Source organism: Vulpes vulpes, chromosome 7, assembly GCF_048418805.1.
Source record: "Vulpes vulpes isolate BD-2025 chromosome 7, VulVul3, whole genome shotgun sequence".
In the NCBI taxonomy this organism is placed as follows: Eukaryota; Metazoa; Chordata; class Mammalia; order Carnivora; family Canidae; genus Vulpes; species Vulpes vulpes.
In genome coordinates, this window is record NC_132786.1 from 63,181,860 (window position 1) to 63,201,150 (window position 19,291).

Below are 19,291 nucleotides of genomic sequence, written 5' to 3' on the forward strand. Positions count from 1 at the left end.
GAAGAGGATTTTCAGTGCCTACTAAAGGGTAGTCCACATAGGAACACATCATTATACCTTATGGATCACAGTTGAGATGCATGGAGAAGACAAAAATTACATATACACCATGCGTGTGAATCCACAAATGCCTGTATAGGATGACAGTGTAGAGACTATAGATTAGCAACAGTCCAAATGTAGATTCTTTCTAGAGTCCCTTTCTCTGAGGGAATAATCAAATTCAAAGTATCTCAATAAATGGGAAATAGAGTACCATTTGATATCAAATGATAGGAATATCAGTTTGGCTATTAAAATTATGAAGTTTAAAGAAAAAAAAAAGTTGTGATACTAATAGAGAAACCTCTAGCACTGACCAGGTGGCAAGCTCTTTTTACGTGCCTTACATCTATTCTTGCGTCTAATTTTCATAATAACCACTCAAGTTATATGCTACCATTTTTCCTGTTTTTTTTTTTTATAGAGTCTTGGGCACCGAGGCACAAAGTAACTTTTCAGAGGTCACGTGATAGTAAGTGGGAGAAGCAGAATCTTCATCTGTGCTTCTCATGTGATGCCCTGCCCATTCCCTTCTAATTTAGAGGAGAAATAAGTGACTTTAAAAGAAAGTAAGTTTTCCTCTGGAAACAAACATTTGAATTTAAATTCAACATATTCTTCCTGAGAACGCTGTGCCTGAGCTCTGAACGACCTGCAAAGGGGCAGGGAGAGCACGGCTTGTCTGATGTGCCGTCAGGAGCAGCAGGTGACTTGGTGTCCCCGAGGGAGAGGAGAGCGGTGGGTGCGTGTGGTCGGAGGCCGCCTCCTGCTCCAGCTGCTCCCACACGCGGCCCAGGAGGATGGCTCACAGCCACACGGCCCACTCCGAGGTTGTGGGCCCAGGGGGGACAGAAATAAAGGCCATCAGATATCAGAAGGGACAAGTGACACCTGGTGGTCTCAGTATCTTCTGTGGGTGTGAAGCTGGTTTGAGCCTAGCTCCTGCTGGAAGTGACCACCGTGGATCGCAGATGGAAAACTTCATGTGGAAGATACACATGCAGGGAAACGACGGGACACCTGCACCCCGATGTTTCTAGCAGCAATGTCCACAGTGGCCAGACTGTGGAAGGAGCCTCGGTGTCCATTGAAAGATGATGGATAGAGAAGCTGTGGTCTCTGTATACAGTGGGATATTCCTCAGCCATTAGAAACGACAGACACCCACCATTTGCTTCGACGTGGATGGACCTGGAGGGTATGATGCTGAGTGAAGTAAGTCAATCGGAGAAGGACAAACATTTATGGTCTCATTCATTTGGGGAATATAAAAAATAGTGGAAGGGAATAAAGGGGAAAGGAGAAAAAATGAGTGGGAAATATCAGAAAGGGAGACAGACCATGAGAGACTCCTGACTCTGGGAAACGAACTAGGGGTGGTGGAAGGGGAGGAGGGCGGGGGGTGGGGGTGGTGACTGGGTGATGGGCACTGAGGGGGGCACTTGGCGGGATGAGCACTGGGTGTTATTCTGTATGTTGGCAAATTGAACACCAATAAAAAATAAAAATAAAATAAAGAAAAACTTCGTGTGGGCTCAGCTCAAGAGCCGTAAGCCCGTAGAGGGTTGTGTGGCTGTAAGGCCTTTCTTGTATTTTATTTTAAAGGCTAAATATGATTTGCGAGAGCTATTTTTCTACAGAGTAAGTCAACCTTGGAGAAAACAAGGCAGAGAGTGGTCTGGTTCCTCTAACGGTCTTCCTGCTCCTGGAAGGGCTTCCTTTGGGTTAGGTTTCTTTCTTTTTCCTTCTTTCCACCCCTCATCTGTCCTCCCAGGAACCCACCCTCCCTTTAAGCAAAAAGGCAAGAGGGGGCGCATGCTGCCGGGGGGTGGGCTTGGTGGGGTGGGAGGAGGCGGAGGTGCTCTGGCTCCGAGCAGAGTCAGCTCAGGAGGCAGTTGAGCCAAAATACAAGAATACTTGAGAGTACTTAAAGAAACCCATACCAAGACACAGAAACATCTGAAAATACTGACAAGGAAAATAATCTTGAAAGCAGCAAGAGAAACAACTTGTCTATAAGGGAAATGGAATACAAATGATAGCGGAAAACATTATTTAAAAAAAGAAAGAAAGAAAGAAAGAAAGAAAGAAAGAAAGAAAGAAAGAAAGAAAGAAAGCCAGAAAGAAGTGGCACATGTTTTAAGTGCTGAAAGAAAAGAACTGTCAATTCTGATTTCAATATATGGTGAATTTATCTTCTAGGAATAGAAGGGAAATAAAGATACTGGTTGAAGGTAAATAAGAGAATTTGTCACCCGCAGACCTACCTTAAAAGACTGGCTAAAGGAATTTCTCCAAACAGAAAGGAAGTCCTAATAGAAGGAACTATGAAACATCAAGAAGGAAGAAAATCATGGAAAGGGGAAAATGTGGGCAAATAAAATACATCTTTTCTCTTCCAAAAAAAAAAAAAAAAAAAGAATACTTGAGAGGTAGTGGACAATTATTGTTCCCTCTTTATTTTCTATCTCCAGCCGATGGATTCTTTGTAGGTAACCATGAGATACCCAAGAAGAGGAAGGGGAAGTAGAGCGAGTGTGGTTAAACATTTTATTTTGATCACATCTCCATGGCAGGGATCATAATATAAACTTTGAACACACTATTTTATATTGTCCAAAATTTGGGGGGGGCGGTTATTATCTATCGTTTGCAGTTGAGGAAATGAATTCCCTGACATGCAAGGAATCTTATCCAAGGCTACGAAGATGGAGGTGATACAGCCAGTTCTCACACTTCATGCTTTTTACATTTTTCTCCGACTGCCTCCTCCTTGGGGAAAGTTGAAGGGCAGGTTGTTCGCTTTTGTTTTGGTAAGAAGCAAGATTTGTAAACCATTAAAAATAATAGCAAATGAATCGTTATTGGGAGCTAAGCTTCCATAAAGCTCTAACCTTGTTTCTGTCTAAACACATGCATTTAAGATAAATATTCACCTAAATGTGTCAAAACACATTGTCAATATTATGTGATGGTATTAAAGAATACAGGATGTGACAGCTGTTTTGCTTGCCTTTTTTTTTTTTTTTCTTTAAGAGCTGACTGATTTTCATCCAGCTCAGGACAGTTGCTTTTTTCTTGGAAGAAGAAATGGTAGTTAGCGAGCGAAGATGCATGAAGTCAAGAACCAGGAGCGGTGTTGGTAACACCTGTAATAAAACAGGCTCAGTAATGCACGCCTGTGGCTCATGGGGAGCTGTCTAAGGCTGCAAATTTCTTTAATTGATAAGCCTTACATAACGTGACTGGAAATGACAATATATCACTTGCCAGTGCCTTATGAAATGTCACTCAGGGCTTTTTAATTGCAGGCATTCTACTGCTGGGGATGATGGGGAGAGAGGGAGGCTGGGGAAGATACAGCTAGAGGGGAGGGAAGGGAGAGAAGTCATGCTTTTTATGGGAGCCTATAAATTCTGTGATATTTAAAACACAGCTGTGTTTTTATCAGTTATGTTACAGAAATAACACAAAATGAATCTTAAATGATCTGTCATGTCAGGACCACGCATTACAAAGTAAGATTGAGTGGGGCAATCTTCGTATAAGAAACCTGGTTCTAAATTAAGTTCGAATGGCTTTAGACAATTTGGTTTTAAGCACTTTTCTTGCACACTGTGCAATAAACAACTCTAATGTAAATCTTACCAAAATTGGGGGGAAAAAGTATTGAAAATATATGTCAACATTAGATTATAGTAAATTTGGTTTACACGTCTCACATTTCACTATGCTACCGGCTTTCGGCTAAGTGGCTTTTTTTTCTTTCTTTACTTTATCTCTTTAAAAACAATCTTGTAACAAGTTTAAAGCCTAATCACAAGTGCCTGTATGCCAGTTATTTTCAATTTTATGGATTAATTTACACTATTTTCCTGTGATTCTATTCCAGGTAACACGTTTGGTTGCAGGGCAGAATGGGACTAGTGCTAATATAAATACATCCCCAAGTACACACCATTCATTGCGATGGGTAGTAATGGGCATGCTTAATGGGAAGGATTTGATCACTCAGGATCCTGCTTTGTCACGTACCCGCTGGAACCTCTTGGACAAGCTCTTTTCTTGTAAAGCCTCTGGTTCTGAATCTGTTAAATTAGACTAATACTTTTAATCTCACGGCACTGGTAAGGATTACGTTAGATGCTCAAAATGCTCAATACTAATAATTGCTATTATTATTGTAAACATTATCATTGAAGAGCTAGGAGGGAGGGAGATTAGGGACCCAAGGAGACCAACTCAAGCTCTGAGAAACTCTCAGAGGCTGAAGTTGTAGAGCAGATTACATTTTCTGTCCTTTGCAAGATTAGTATCATATCATAAACTTTTCAGTTTTAATTGATAGCATTTTATTCTCAATATACTCAAATTATACAAATTAATAGTTTTTTCTCTCCCCATAATTGAACATAATGAGTGTTTCCAATGTTTACTGCTGCATATAATGCTATAATTAGTGTCTCTGTACATATAGCATTGCTTTTGTTTCTTCTGTTTAATTCTTTCCTAAGGATAGAGTTCTAGGGATGTTGTTTATGCATCTCACACTGGCTGAACAAATTTCCTTGCCACAAGGAGTTTCTCCACAATTACTTTCAGTTTCAATGTTAGTATTTACTTTTAATTTGCTGAGAATTTAGTGGCACCAAAATGATACCCCAAAGTTGCCTTAATTGTCTTTTGATTTCCAATAGAACATGTCTGCCTACTATTCGTGTTCATTCATTCTTTGTTTAAAGAAATATTTAGTTATCAAGGACCTATAAGTTTTCAGATGTGCTTATCAATCAAATCAAAGGCCAGATAGTAAATACTTGGTTTTCCTTTTTTTTCTTTTTTCTTTATGTTTTCCAAGCCATATCATCTCCATATCAGCTACTGTAAGCCAGTCATTGGAAGTAAAAGTTTCCATAGAGATTACCTAAACAAATAGGCATGGCTATGTTCCAGTAAGTTTTATTTATAAAAATGGGGCCAACTGTGGCCCACAAGCTGCAGTTTCCTATTTAGTTCCTGAAGACGTGGCTACAAAATGAACAAAACAAGAACAAAACAATTCCCAGCTTCCATGGAAATATTTTTTGTTGGGGGTAGATAACATAGATACATAAAGAGATGAGTAAAAACAAATATGTCATATATCTGGTTGTAGTAAGTGTTCAGAGATGTTCTCCCTACATGACATTGAACCAAGGTCTGTAGGGACCTGCTGCTTGGTTTGCCTAGGGCTGCCCTGGGTTTAACACCTAAGGTCCTGTATCCTGGGAAACCTCTGTCTTTGACAAAGCCAACATCACTTGGACCCCCCATGGAGGTGAGGAGGCAAACCCTAGGGGAATATCAAGAGAGTACTCTAGATCAAGGAGAAGGCCAGGGCTGTGGTCCTGAGACTAGTACATACAGCGAAAAAACAAAGGATAGCACCACAGCCAGTATGGCCAGAGCAGACTAGACAGTGGTGTGCGTGGTAGGAAAGGAGGTCAGAGAAAAGGTGGGTAGAGAAGGTCCTGGAGGGTCCTGTGGTCCATAACATGGACACTAGCTTCTATTGTGAGTAATATGGAAAGGCATTGAGAAGCAACATCGATCACATTTAGAATTTAAGAGGATAGCGTGGCTACTCTGTTGAGAAGAGGATATATGGTGGGAAGGACAAAATCAGAGAATCTGTCGGGAAGCCATTGTAATACTCAAAGTGAGAGATGATATTATTTTGAGAAGTGATAGCAGCAGGGTGCTGCAAGATACAGTTGGATTGAGAATGCAGTTTGAAGTAGGGTTCTTTGACTCCATGTTCACGGAATGAGGAAGAAACAGAAGAGTCACAGATGATGCCATGACTTTTTTACTAAGCTACAGAGTGTAGTTGCCATACTCTGAAATTTCATATTTGGAAAAGGAAGGATCAGGAGTATGACATGGGTGCAAGTCTGGAATGCTGTTTAGACACACATATACATGTATCATGTAGGCAATTGGACACATAAAACTGAATTCAAGAGAGAGATCTGGAATTGAACTACCAAGCTGAGAACTGTCAGCACACAGATGGCATTTAAATCCATGCCACTGAACCTAGATGGGACCAATAAGGGAATGAATATAGTTAGGGAGAAACAAGGTCTACTGATGGAACCTCGGGTATTCCACTAAGGAGTGGAGGGTGACATGAAACAAGGTGGGGCTGAGTATAAATGACCAACAAGATCAGAGCAAGCATGAGAAGAGTAGTTCACAAACCTCCCAGTGAATAAATCAGATGTTCACGTTGTACCAGCACCATTTTTATTGTAGCATGTATGCAAGATGTGTTCACCAGTAGAAAATTGAGAAGGCACAGGGGATCACTTTGTGGTATTTTTGCAAACTTCTGTGAGTTTGAAATTATTTCAAAATTAAAAAAAAAAAAAAAACGGCTTTGAAAGCCTAGGGAAAAAAAAGTCTCAAGAAAGACAAAATGGATAACTGTCCAGTGTTGCTGAGGGCTTGTGTGATGTGAGAACTGACTGTGGGATTTATTGGTGCTGCTTACTTGAGAAGAGCAGCTGCCTTGGGCCACAAAGGACAAAATCATGACTCAAGTGGGTTCAAGAGAGGACAGGAAAAAGAAAGATTGCAATTATAGAACTTTTTTTTTCTGAAATGTATTATTGGGAAAGTTTTGTTTGTTTCAAAATAGGGTAGAGATGGACATGCAATCTGGAGGTAGATGTGGGTTTGTGGGGTAGGAGCTTTAAAACAATTAGGTAAATTATAATATGTTTCTTTGCCCAGGACAATTCTCAATTAAAAAAAAAGAAGATAATCATTTTGAGAAAGGCAAGGATGGTGAAGAATTGGCTTAGGAACTTGGTCCGAGATGAAAGCAAGAACACAAACAGGTGTTGACCCTAGGTAGGAATCTTGCTGGTGTATACAGGATGGAAATTTTATGGGCAGAAGTGCAGAGAGGTGATCAAATAGGGTATTCATAGATTATTAAATTTCTTTTGAAATTTTTTTTCAGTAAACAAATCAAAATCACTACATAAGGTTAAGAATATGGTGGCAAATGTTAGCAGGTTAAGGATGATGGGAGTTTGAAATGGCCATCCCCCAAAAGTAAGACTAAAAACTGATGGAAATGAAGAATGCCCTCTTTAAAGGCCAGTGTGGATTTGGCCATCGATTTAACGTTGCATGTGCTTATTTCTGGTTTTGCTTTTCCTCCAGCCATATTTAACTGCATGTGAATAAATGTGGGTTTGGTCCAAGTTTGAATCTAAGATATTGACCTTGGACTTATGGGAAGTGCAAGGGAGTATTCTAAAAATGGCCATGAGGCCCAAGGTGCCACCTGAAGACATGAGGAATGAGAGTGGAAAGTGGCAAGACCAGGGATCACCTGTGGGGTCAAACAATTGTTGGGGTCAAGGTGTTTGGGAAAGTGGCCTGGATGTATGGACACTGGGGATCTGATCCCAGGACACTTCAGGTGCAGCTCTGCACAATGATCTAGTATCTTGGTGGAAAGACGAAGGGTGAGGATGGGGACAAAGGCTCCAAAGGGTTGGGGCTGGGGTTGGAGTGAACTGAGGTTGGAGAGGGGGCGAGTGAACTCAGAAACCAGGTTTCAAAGGACGATCTAGCATTGATATGGAAATCAGCAAGAATTAGGCCGAATATGGAGTTGGAGAAACTGGCAGTGTTCCAGGGATAGAAATCTCCAAGGAATAATGGGCTTTCCCTGGGGATTTTGTAGATGACTAGAGGAAAAAGATTCTGGGGACCAGAGACTCAAAGCCAGGGCACTTTAGGGAAGAAAAAACAAAGTATCTGGAAATAGCAATGCAACGTGCAAGGTGGACACATCATCCAGCCCCAGGGCCCGCAGCACTTGGGCCGTGGAAGCAAACGCTGACACGTGGGAGGCCTTCACCATCCTCAGAAGACATTCGGGTTTCCGTTAGGGAAGGAGGGTTTGCCTTGGAAGGGTTGACATGTGGGAACGTTTGCTGATGGCTAACCTTGAGTTTCAGAGGACCTGGTGGAGGGGGTCAAGAGCTTGGGAGGGGAGGGCGGTCAGGCACGAGATGCATAGACCTTTGAGGGTGTGTGGGGTGACCAGGAGACTACGCTGCTTGCAGTGACCGTGCACAGAGATCAAGGACTTAAAAGGATAATCTCCCGAGGGTCTCAGCTGTAACGGGAATGGTGGCGTGTGAAGAAACAGTACAAGTAGGTTTGGGGCCGTCCTCTGTTCCAGGCCTGAGAGCCCCTTCTAGGGGAAGGCTGCGGGAGGCAGTGGCTTCTTGACCTGCACCTCGTGGTGCCTCTCTCTCCCTCCGGAGCCATCCTGTCCTCCTGGGGAAGCAACGTGGGGACTTAGGAAGGACAATGTTACCCAAAGCAGCGTGACTTTTAAAACTTATGGTAAAGTGTTCGAAAATAATTCAATGAGCTATCATTGGCTGATCCCGCATCAGACTCCCAGCAGGGAGCCTGCTTCTCCCTCTGCCTTTGTCTCTGTCCCTCATGAATAAATAAATAAAATCTCAGAAACAATTAAAATTGAGAAGAATTTAGATGCACACCCTGCATCTTATGAACTTATAGTGTAGCTCAGGCATTTGCTGGAGCAGCCTTACAAATGCTTGGTGAACGGATTTGAGGTCCCGCGGTTTGGATGCATCATACTTTAATGATTTATCTGTTGTTAAACTTTTAGTTGGTTTCCATTTTTCTTTATGATAAATATGGCAAAGTATGTCTCTAAATAATGTTTTCTTCTGTATTTTGAATTATGCCCTTAAGATATATTCCTAGCAACATTTATACCCAGGCAAGGCATATAATAATTTTAGAGTTTAGAATGCAACTTTGTGGAAGTTTGGAAATTCCTTAGGGGAAAGAGTGCACTCTGATTTCTGCTTACAGTCGGAATTATTTTCCTCACTTCCAGAAATCAGTAGATTCAAACATATCTTTTATTAAAAACCTTATCTTCTTCTTGGATTAAGTTGATGACATTCAAACTCCTTTGAGCTGCGGAAGCTTCTTTTCAAATGCAAGACTTTGTGAACCCTCAATATAGGAAATTGATTTAAAGAAATAATTGCTCTGGTAGAAATTTGGCGTGGGAGCTAAAGCCCATTTGCTGGACTCTGTTTTGCCACTTGCAACCTTTGCATGGAAGCCCTGGGAACACAATTTTCAAAATAATGAAGTGACTCAGCACCGATACTCATTATTTCATTGAAAAAAAAATCTATTTGTTGTATGTTCATTTTTACAGTCAGGTATTTCCTTGGCACTTTGGAACCTGACTTTATTTTCTTTCTGAATAATGAATAAAAAAGAAAGGAAAAAAGTAAAAAAAAAAAAAAAAAAAAAAAAAAAACAGAGGCAGGAGACAATGGGAATATAAATAGCATTCAGGAAACCAGATCCCCCAGCTTTCAGCTTCCAAATAAACCCCTCCAGTACAGCAAAATTAGAGTAAAATTTTGATGTGTTTTATTCACATTAATATCCTTGGGACTTACATTATATTAATATGATGACATCACTTAAATATTTAGTTTATTTTACTGGTTACTTTTCTGTGTTAATACATTTTCCTTCGTGTGGGCGATTTCTAAGTTCACATCAGATGCTTAACTTTTGGAACTTGAAATAATTTTTCCAGGTGCCAGGAAGCTTGCTTTGATTTATTTGTTTTTCTTCCTGCCTTGACTTTATCTGTTCTTGAAATTTCCCCACTGCTCTGCTGAGTATCAAAAGAACATTCCTGATCTTGCGGCTTAGCTGCTTGCTAAAAACAAACAAAGCAAAATAAACACACCAACGGAGCCCTTCATGGACTGCTACAGCGGTAAAACTTTCTTGGCAATTAAGTTTTGTCGGAAAGATCTCTACTTGGAGGCTTGATTCAGTTCTTAGAAAAGGTTGCTTACCCCATATACTTGAAGAAGCCACAAATTTCTATAGCTCCGTGTACTTTCTACCTCTAGTTTTAGCAACGTGGTGTAGCTGGGTGCCACATGGAGCCCCACAAATACTTGGTGCTAGAGTCCCATTGCACAGAAGATCCTGGGAAGCCGGCGCCTCGCGACCCTGCAACTGCAGGCAATACTGGGGTCTGGGCTCTGAGCGGGAATGCAGGGCGCTCACCGAGTTTCAGGCTGCTTCTAGAACAGGGAGCCTCATCCCAAGGCAGCCCGCAAGGCTAATGGGCCAGTGCTGCCCCCTTAGCCAAGTGCTAACAAGTTAACCAGAGCAGGGTGAGGAGACGCTGATGTACAAGTGGTGGTCGGAGAAGGTGGGCCCAGGAGGGGGGACCTGAGTCAGGCACGGTGAGGGGGGCAGAGGCTCGGGCAGGGGTGCACTTGGCTCTGGGCCCAGGAGGCCGCAGGGTTAGAATGGAGTGAGGGAGAGGTCGGGGTGGGGGCTCAGTGCAGGTAGGACAGGCGGGGGGCCTGGGGGGCAGGAGGCAGCGGGGCAGGTCACAGAGCGCGAGGAGTTTATTCTGAGTGGTCAGAGAAGTGTCGTGGGTTTCGAACAACAAATTTTAAGATTTAGGTTAAATTTTAAAAGAATCCATTTGGCTGTTTGGAGTGGAACAGATCATAGAGAAAGGATGAAGGAAGGAGAGGAGTTAGTTCCAAGTGCTGTTGGTGTGAGTGCACGTGTGTGTGCACGTATCTGTGTGTGTGCAGGTAGGTACGTGTAGATGGTCGTAAGAGAGATGATTCCACGGGTTTGTGGACAGAAGTCTGGGTTTGAGATGCCTACATGGAATTTTCATTTTTTAATTTTTTTTACATGTAATTTTCAAATAAAGCACTTCTGTTTAGCATTTTATTAATGGATGATTAAACTATTAGTGTTTCATTACTATTTTTTTACATTGTTACTAGTTTTTAGATGATGGGTGAAGCCTGCCTTGTGAAAACGTGTCAGAAATAACAGATTTAACATATTTGAAAATACGATTTATCATATGAAAAAACTTAAGTTACATCTGTCACACACATGCTTTCCATCAAAATAGTAAAGATATGTTAAAGATATGTTAAAGATATGTTAAAACAAGGACAATAAGTCTATTGTACTCTTACTGAGTGTTTTGGATTTCCTAGAGGTAAAATATCTTAGTTTAGAAAATTTATTTTTTTATTTTTATCTTTTTTAAAGATTTTGTTTATTTATAGAGACACAGAGAGAATGAGAGGCAGAGACACAGGCAGAGGGAGAAGCAGGCTCCATGCAGAAATCCTGACGCGGGACTCCATCCAGGGTCTCCAGGATCATGCCCCAGGCTGCAGGCAGCACCAAACTGCTGCGCCACCGGGGCTGCCCAGTTTAGAAAATTTAATAGCTGTTTCCTAATTAAGTTTATTTGTTTAGGCTTATTCTTTGTGAGAAAATCTGTGATGTATATTAAAAATGAGACTATTTTCAAATAATATTACTCATATTCTAATTCTTTTAAATTATTTTATATAAACAGATTATTTAAGGGAGCATGCCATGTGTGGTTCCCCTGTATTTTGATAGACTTAAGTAAGCCACATATCTATATGGTTATTAATTTTGACTCAAAGAAGCAATATTGCACAGCATTTTAGTGGCTTTAATTTCTCCTGTTTAAAAGGCTTTATATAGTATCACTGAAAAGACCTGAAAAAACACTAATTAAATTCATCCAAGTAAGGGCTAGTGGAAGGGCAGGTGGGTGGGAGGATGGGGTGACTGGGTGACGGGCACTGAGGGGGGCACCTGACAGAATGAGCACTGGGTGTTTTACTATATGTTGGCAAATCGAACTCCAATAAAAAATATACAAAAAATAATCTAAACAAATAAATAAATTCATTCAAGTAAATGGTTCTCAACAAGGGACAATTTTGTCCCCCAAACATTTGGCAATGTCTGCTGCGGACATTTTTCGTCAACACAATTGGGAATATTTCCAGCACTCAGGGGCAGAGGGAAGGATGGTACCTTTTTTTTTTCTTTTTTTGGATGGTACCAAATTTTGCTACAATGCACTGCACATCCCCTCAGAACAAAGAGTTATGTGGCCCAAAATGTTAACAGTAGTGAGGTTGCGAAGCCATGACACAGCATAACCTCTTAATGATGATTTAATAATGAGATGCAGCATCTCCTAGAAAAGCAGCGTCTTTATTCACGCCTACTTCCTAAGGAAATGCCTGGAACTGCATTATGAGTGAAGATTTTGTAATGGTGAGTAGCTCGGATTTTCACATTCTTCCCTTGGAAATTGGCGAGTAGCGAAACCTTGGGACAGGGACATCTGCCACCTTGCCTCTGTAGGTCCTCGGAGGGGTTCAGTTGAGAGGAGGTCTTTGAAACTCGGAAGTGTCCCTGCAGCTCCTCCTGCTGCATTACTTCCCTGGTTACAAATGACAGCAAAAGGAAATCCCCAAGCGGCTGTTCAGCTACAGTCGGGTGTGTGTCCCAAAGCTGTGGGACAAGCTGAGGTGCCTCATTGTCTTAGCAGGATGGGAGGACCTCACCACGATGACAACAAGGGATAATCTCTCCTGAAAGCACTCCAACCTGGAGGAAAGTCCAACGGAGTATCTGGGCACCCTGTGGCCCAGTCAAGAGCATAAAATCAGCCACCACACCTCTACCTTCCTGGCCCAGGTCCCATGACTGCAGAGACGCTGAGGTCCAGACGTAGGTGCGACCCAATTGGGAAGTGACTCAGGAAGCAGAGAGAGGTAGTAGGAATAAGGCAGGAAAGTGATTTCATTTTGTTTTATTTTTTTGAACAGATTATTTATTTTAGACCGTGAGTGCATGAGTGGGGGTGGGACAGAGGGAGGAGGAGGGACCCTCAAGCAGACGCCCCACTGAACACGGAGCCTGACCCCCGCGGCTCTCACGGCTCTGACACCATAACCTGAGCCAAAGCCAAGAGCCAGGTCTTAACCCGCTGAGCCACCCGGGTGCCCCGGAGACTGATTTTACAGGGTTGATGTGTACACGCCTACTACCGTCAATTTGTATTGCTTTTATGCAAAGCAGAATGGATACTTCTCAATGTTTTGCGATAATGTTTATACCAATTAGTTTTAATGCTACTTGGTTGATCTTGTTGATATTTCATGACTTTAACACCTTCCAGCTGTGTGTTTTATCATGAAGAACCAGAATCTCACTTTTGAGAACTGTGAAATAAAGAACAGCGACATTAATTTTCTCATACATATTGAAAAGATTCAATAAATGGTCCAGATAAAGGACTTAGTTCAGAATATCAAGCACCTAAAGTGAACTCAATAAATATAAGACCCAAAATTGAGTGACTTGCCAAAGATAGGAACATCCTGTGTAGTATCCCTTGTGTATATTATCAGATTGCCCAAAATTTCATATCAATACACCTTGATATCAGGAGCAAAGAATGGTGTCAATTTTACCCTTAGCTATTTTCCTTTAAAAAAAAAAAAAAGACTATTTATTTATTTGAGAGAGTGTGTGAGCGAGAGAGAAACACAAGCAGGAGAGGGAGGGGTGGGCCGAGGGAGAGGGAGAAGCAGGCTCCCCGCTGAGCAGGAGCCACGTGGGGCTCATCCCAGGACGCTGGGATCATGACCTGTGCCCAAGGCAGACCCTTAACCACTGAGCCACCCCAGGCACCCCTATTTTACTTTGCTAAAAAATGTAATTTAAAACTAAGTATTTCACCATGGTTTTAATTTCAGTGACTGAAAACAAGAGACATTAAACCTTTGCCTGTGTTTAAGATTTCATTCCGAAATTCATTCTTGTTTAAATTGTCACTTACTATGTCTTTTCCACCAATTTCTTGGTATATTATTCTGAGAAATGTGAATCAAATAAGTATAGATGACCTCCTTTTGCTATGTTGCAATTTCATTTATCATCTTGCTTTTTATTTTGAATTTTATTTTTATAGGTTTATTTTGAAAAACATTTGTTTGTGTAGGTCGTTGGTTTATTGTAAAATTTATTTTATTTCAGTAATATACTTTTGGTTTAGTTGAAATAATATAGTGTTTGACATAATACAGCATTCTTATTCTGCTAATTTGTCCATTATTTTGTACTTTCAAACATTTTAATTGATTAATATATTTTTTTCTATTAGGTTGATTCTAAGTGATTTTTTTTTCAAATTTTCCTTATCCCAATGACTTTGTTAATATATTCTTCTCCCATCACTGATGATATTCATTTTATCAAATACTGAATCCTTCTAAGAATTTGGGTCCTCATAACACCCTGCTCTATGAGGAGAAAGGCTCCCATTTCTACATAGCAAAGTCTTTATCATTAAGTGATATTTTATAGGAAGACAATTTAACAAATCTTTTGCAGCCAAAGTGGTAGTTCGCAACTGACATGATTTCTAAAATTAATGAATTAAACAAATTTTCCAAGGCCAAATGTGCTTTGAAAGATATCTATTCAGTTGTTTTATATGTAACTATTCTACTAATAGATTTTTAAAATCTAATTTAAAACATTATTTTTAAAAACATCTGGCAATCTAATATGGTCATTATGTTACCCTTCCTCAAATGCTTTTACATGTATAAATGGGTAAAATGTTACAGTTCAGAAAACATTTTTTTTACAGAAACAGGACAGAAAATAAAGATTTAAAATAGGGCAGCCCTGGTGGCCCAGCGGTTTAGCGCCGCCTTCAGCCCAGGGCAGGATCCTGGGGTCCTCGGATCGAGTCCCACATCGGACTCCCTGTGAGGAGCCTGCTTCTCCCTCTGCCTGTGTCTCTGCCTCTCTCTGTGTCTCTCATGAATAAATAAATAAAATCTTTAAAAACATAGTTAAAATATTCTGTTGGAGAAATGTTTGAAGCATCCTTATAATTGTTTTTCAATATTTACGCCACGCACAAATATGTTTTTACCACTCTATAAAGACAGTTTTCTGTGATTAAGTTTTTTATCCAGTGAGTACCATGAAATATTTTTTGCTTTATGTGCTTAATTCCCCAAGATTTCAATCAGATTATCTAAACAGCATTTCATAACATTTTATATGAAATCTTGCATTAAGAAATCATAATATATCCTGCATGTACTTAGCCCAACGTAATTTTAACTGTAATACATTTCAAAATGTTCTATGGGCATTAAAATATCTATCCAAGAAAACACAATGGTGATTGTAGGTTTAGGAGACACAAGTATATTTATTGCTCTCTGCCAATTTCTTTTATTTTTTCTCCTTATTTCCATTTTATATTCTTGTTTGTCTTCCTGTATCATCTACTCCAGTCTCCAACAGAGTTTCCATAAAATAGTACCACTTATACACTCTTGTAATAGGGCCCCCAGTTCTCCCTGGAAGTAGCAGACATGATACTCATTAGCCCATTGGAGTCTGGTCCTCACCTGAAGTCCTAGAAAAATCCACATACTTTACGTCTAAGCTTTCAGGCTCATTGCATCAAAATGAGATGTGGAAGTGACAGTGGAGGTTAGTGAGTTCAACCACTCTCCTGTTCGATGGGAGCAGGAGGCATCACGGAGAGGGAAGGTCGGGTGACCAGGGCTTCTATTGGCTCATAGGCACCAACTCCGTTCTATCAGCTGTTGAAATATTAAATATTAAAATGTTTAATATTAAATAATATTAATATTATCTTAATATTAAAATATTAAATATCAGCTATTAAAATACCCCCCTCCCCAGGCCGTCAGTGGACATCCACTCTCTGCAGCCATGTCACTCCAGCTTCGCAGGCACTTTCTGCAGGTCATCAGATTTTCCAATAGTCAAACAACTAGAGGGATAAAGGCACAGAGGGGGGCTCCAGAGCCTGCTGTAGAGCTGCTGCCAATGCCCATTGTTGCTTTTTGGGGCCTGCCCGTGGGTGCTCTTGTCAGACAGGTGCAGTATCACCTCTACTTGGTAAATGCTGCCGAGGAAATTTCCCAAAAGAAATCAGTGCACTTCTTGTTCTATTTGCTCTTGTTCTATATTCCTATTATGTGTGTGTGTGTGTGTGTGTGTGTATTTATCTTTAACAAATATATTTATTTATATATGTGTGTATACATAATATATTTATTTTTAACAAATATATTTATTTCTATATTTATATGAAATATATATTTATATATATAATATTATATATATATATGTAAATACACCTGTTTGAAAGTCTTTTAGATCATAAGCCATGCTTTACTGTTTAGGATACCATTTCAAAAATCCTATGTGATTTGATATGAGCTTTTCTCCCCTCTTTATCACTTTGGAAGGGGAGCTGTTTGCCACTGAGCTGAATTGCAAAGCATCTAGGGAGTCTCGACTCTAAGAGTTGAATTAATTAGTCAGTCACAACACTGGATTTGATAAATTTTAAGTCCTCTCATTTAGGATATTTTAACTTTTATATAACAGTACTGTAACTCTTGTGCTTTGCATTCTATCGAGGTGACTTTCACAGCATATGATATAATGTGAGAAATAAAACCAATGTATTAAGTAGAATTATACCATGGGTGTTAATGATCATTAAATGTGTATATGATATGACTATAGAGGTGCCAGTATATGTAAGTGAACAATATGTTGCATACACAGTTGTTTTATTAATGGCCAAGTGTGAATATCTGTCCGCCCCAATCTTGTCCAACCACACAAGGTGCTAAAGGCGAATTTCCCCAACTTTGTGACAGGCTGGCTTCATACATCACTCCTATTACGGCACCAACACCTGTCAATGTTAAATATGCTCTTAGGGCAGAAATTATCTAATAGGAAAAAAAGGAAGGAGGGAGGGGAAAAGGAAGGAAACCCACTGACATGTCTTAAAATAAGTATTTTACAAACACTTATTTACCCTATGTTACAAAACTTACAAGATCTATTTCTCTTCATTTTATATCTTAAATGCATTTATATTTATATAAATTTATATTTATATAAAATAATTTATATCTTAAATGCATTTTGTCATTACTCACCTTTTCCTTGCCACCTTATAAGTTATTCCTCTATAAGTTTTCAAGCAACGATTTCTGACTCAGAAGGCTCTCGTGAATTGGTGTGTCTTTGTTATCATGTTAGTCAAGAACTTATCTGAAATTCAAAACCAAATACACATTCCAAACTCTACAGGAAGAAAAGAAATTACAGTGATGACTACTTTTCAGAGCGTGGTGTTTTCAAAGCCTGGTATCAATGAATTAATGAAGCATGGCTACGCACTGTTAAATCTCAAGAAGTTTCTGAATTTCCATCTTGAAGGATTCAGAGAACCTCTTTGAAACCGTGTGCGGCTGTCTGTGACTGTCAGGTGTATGACAGTGCACATCCCAGGCGTTAGGAAAGCCATGATTTCTCTCTCTTCTATCATGAGAATTCAGTTAATAATGCAGCATTAAGTGTTGAGATTTCTGTCAGTCTTTCCATAGAACTAAGTAATAAACCAGTAGAAACCTGTTGTCGCCTTGAGTTACCAATTCAGGGCTGGGAAGGGACTGGTCCTGGGCCTGGGGGTGGGGGGGTACGTGGTAGGGATGCCTGGATTTGAGCCTGTCTGGAAACCTGATTGCCTTTTGTTCTGCCCCCGCCAGCGGAGGGAGCCTGTGGAGGTACCCTGAGGGGGACCAGCAGCACCATCTCCAGCCCACACTTCCCCTCCGAGTACGGGAACAACGCCGACTGTACCTGGACCATCCTGGCCGAGCCCGGCGACACCATCGCCTTGGTCTTCACCGACTTCCAGCTAGAAGAAGGGTACGACTTCTTAGAGATCAGTGGGACAGAAGCCCCATCCATATGGTAAGTTCTGGGGGGACATGCGTTGACCCCAGATCCACCAACAGGCTTTGGACAATGGCCTTCTTTGCATGGTCGTTGGCACACGGAAGTGTTCTTTCTTTGCTTGGCTGTTTTGCCCACTAACAAGGTCATGTATGTTGTGACTGGCTCCGAACCCTCTAGGGTGTCTTTGTGCTGGTATCTGGAGCTGGGGAAGTGGTCTGCGCCTGGGCACTGGCACCTCACATGCCCTCATTTCGGACTCTTATGAAGCAACAGAAGACGGTAACTAAGCCAGCTAAGTTAGCCTTTGGATTTGTTCTGGAGCTGATTCCATGGAAGCAGATATTTTTAGACTATGGCCATTTTCAAATGTCATGTTACCAGTCATTTATCTACAGTGCTGCAGATGCATGATAGCATATTTATTTTCCTTCCTGATGATCCTGCACCTATGAAGGTCACAGGCAAACCATAAATACTAATCCAACGTAGATGTAAAGTTAGTGGACTGAGGATCAATTCTGTGGTGTGTGTGCTCATGGAGGCAGAAGGAAACCAGGTCTAAATTGCAGTGGATTTTGGTCTATGTATTGGTTGCAAGAACAGCAATTGTGTCTATAAGTGCAATCCAAGAGGGAGAATTCAAGTAGATGTTGAGGATTTTACATCTCAAATTAAGTCATTTGTTGTGAGTTGGACTGGATTTTGTTTTAATTATTTCACTTCTTAGTTTTTTTTTTTTAATCCTATTAATTCTCTATTTTAGACCTTGAGTGGTAAACCAACCTGAATGCATGTATATTGAAATTAGGGCATAAGTCAGAGGAGATGTTGGCCATTTATGTGGGTAGAGGAGAATATGAAATGAGTGACTGAATGTTTCAATGGGTTTAAGTTTGCATTTTGGGGTAAAGATTAAAGGATAAAAATACCCACCCTGAAACATGCTGTAAAATTAGACCACCTCTTTTAAGCCAATTATTGCAATGGAAATTTATTTTATTTTCTAAGGCTTAAGACACAAAGCAGAGGATTCATACTAACAGGTTAAATTATTTTCCTTACTTTTGTCCTGCTGTGATTATATTAGATGTTACCTCAATTAAGAGAAAAAGAGCCATGGCTTCTCTGATCTTTGCTTTATATTTGATTGATCTTAAACAATACTCTTAGACTGAGCAAGTTTACCTGTTTATTTTGCGTTACGCAATTTTAAGCACCCAAGAATTTGTTGATAATGTCGGTCTCACTCTCTGTAACATCAGTGTTAGAAACAAGTTGCGAACATAAAGCTGTGCGTCCTGGGCTCTCCGCCAAGTACTGCCTTGTGACCTTGGACAAATAACATACTGGTGTATCTAAGATAGGGGAGCTCCTAAGTCAACTTTTAAGTTGACTCATTAAATATCTATTGAGTGCATATTCTCCCTCAATCACCCTGAGAGTCAGGGATGTCACACCGCTA

At 40.5% G+C, this 19,291-nt stretch overlaps 1 protein-coding gene across 2 annotated transcripts in view; it reads left to right on the forward strand.

Annotated features, from left to right (window-relative positions):
• The window catches only part of CSMD1 (CUB and Sushi multiple domains 1), a 1,871,666-nt gene that overhangs the window by 918,864 nt on the left and 933,511 nt on the right, over positions 1 to 19,291 (forward strand). For both annotated transcript variants that reach the window (XM_072763911.1, XM_072763912.1), the window contains exon 5: positions 17,637 to 17,844. In XM_072763911.1, the coding sequence (XP_072620012.1) occupies positions 17,637 to 17,844 (208 nt within the window). The remainder of the gene's footprint in view (positions 1 to 17,636; positions 17,845 to 19,291) is intronic.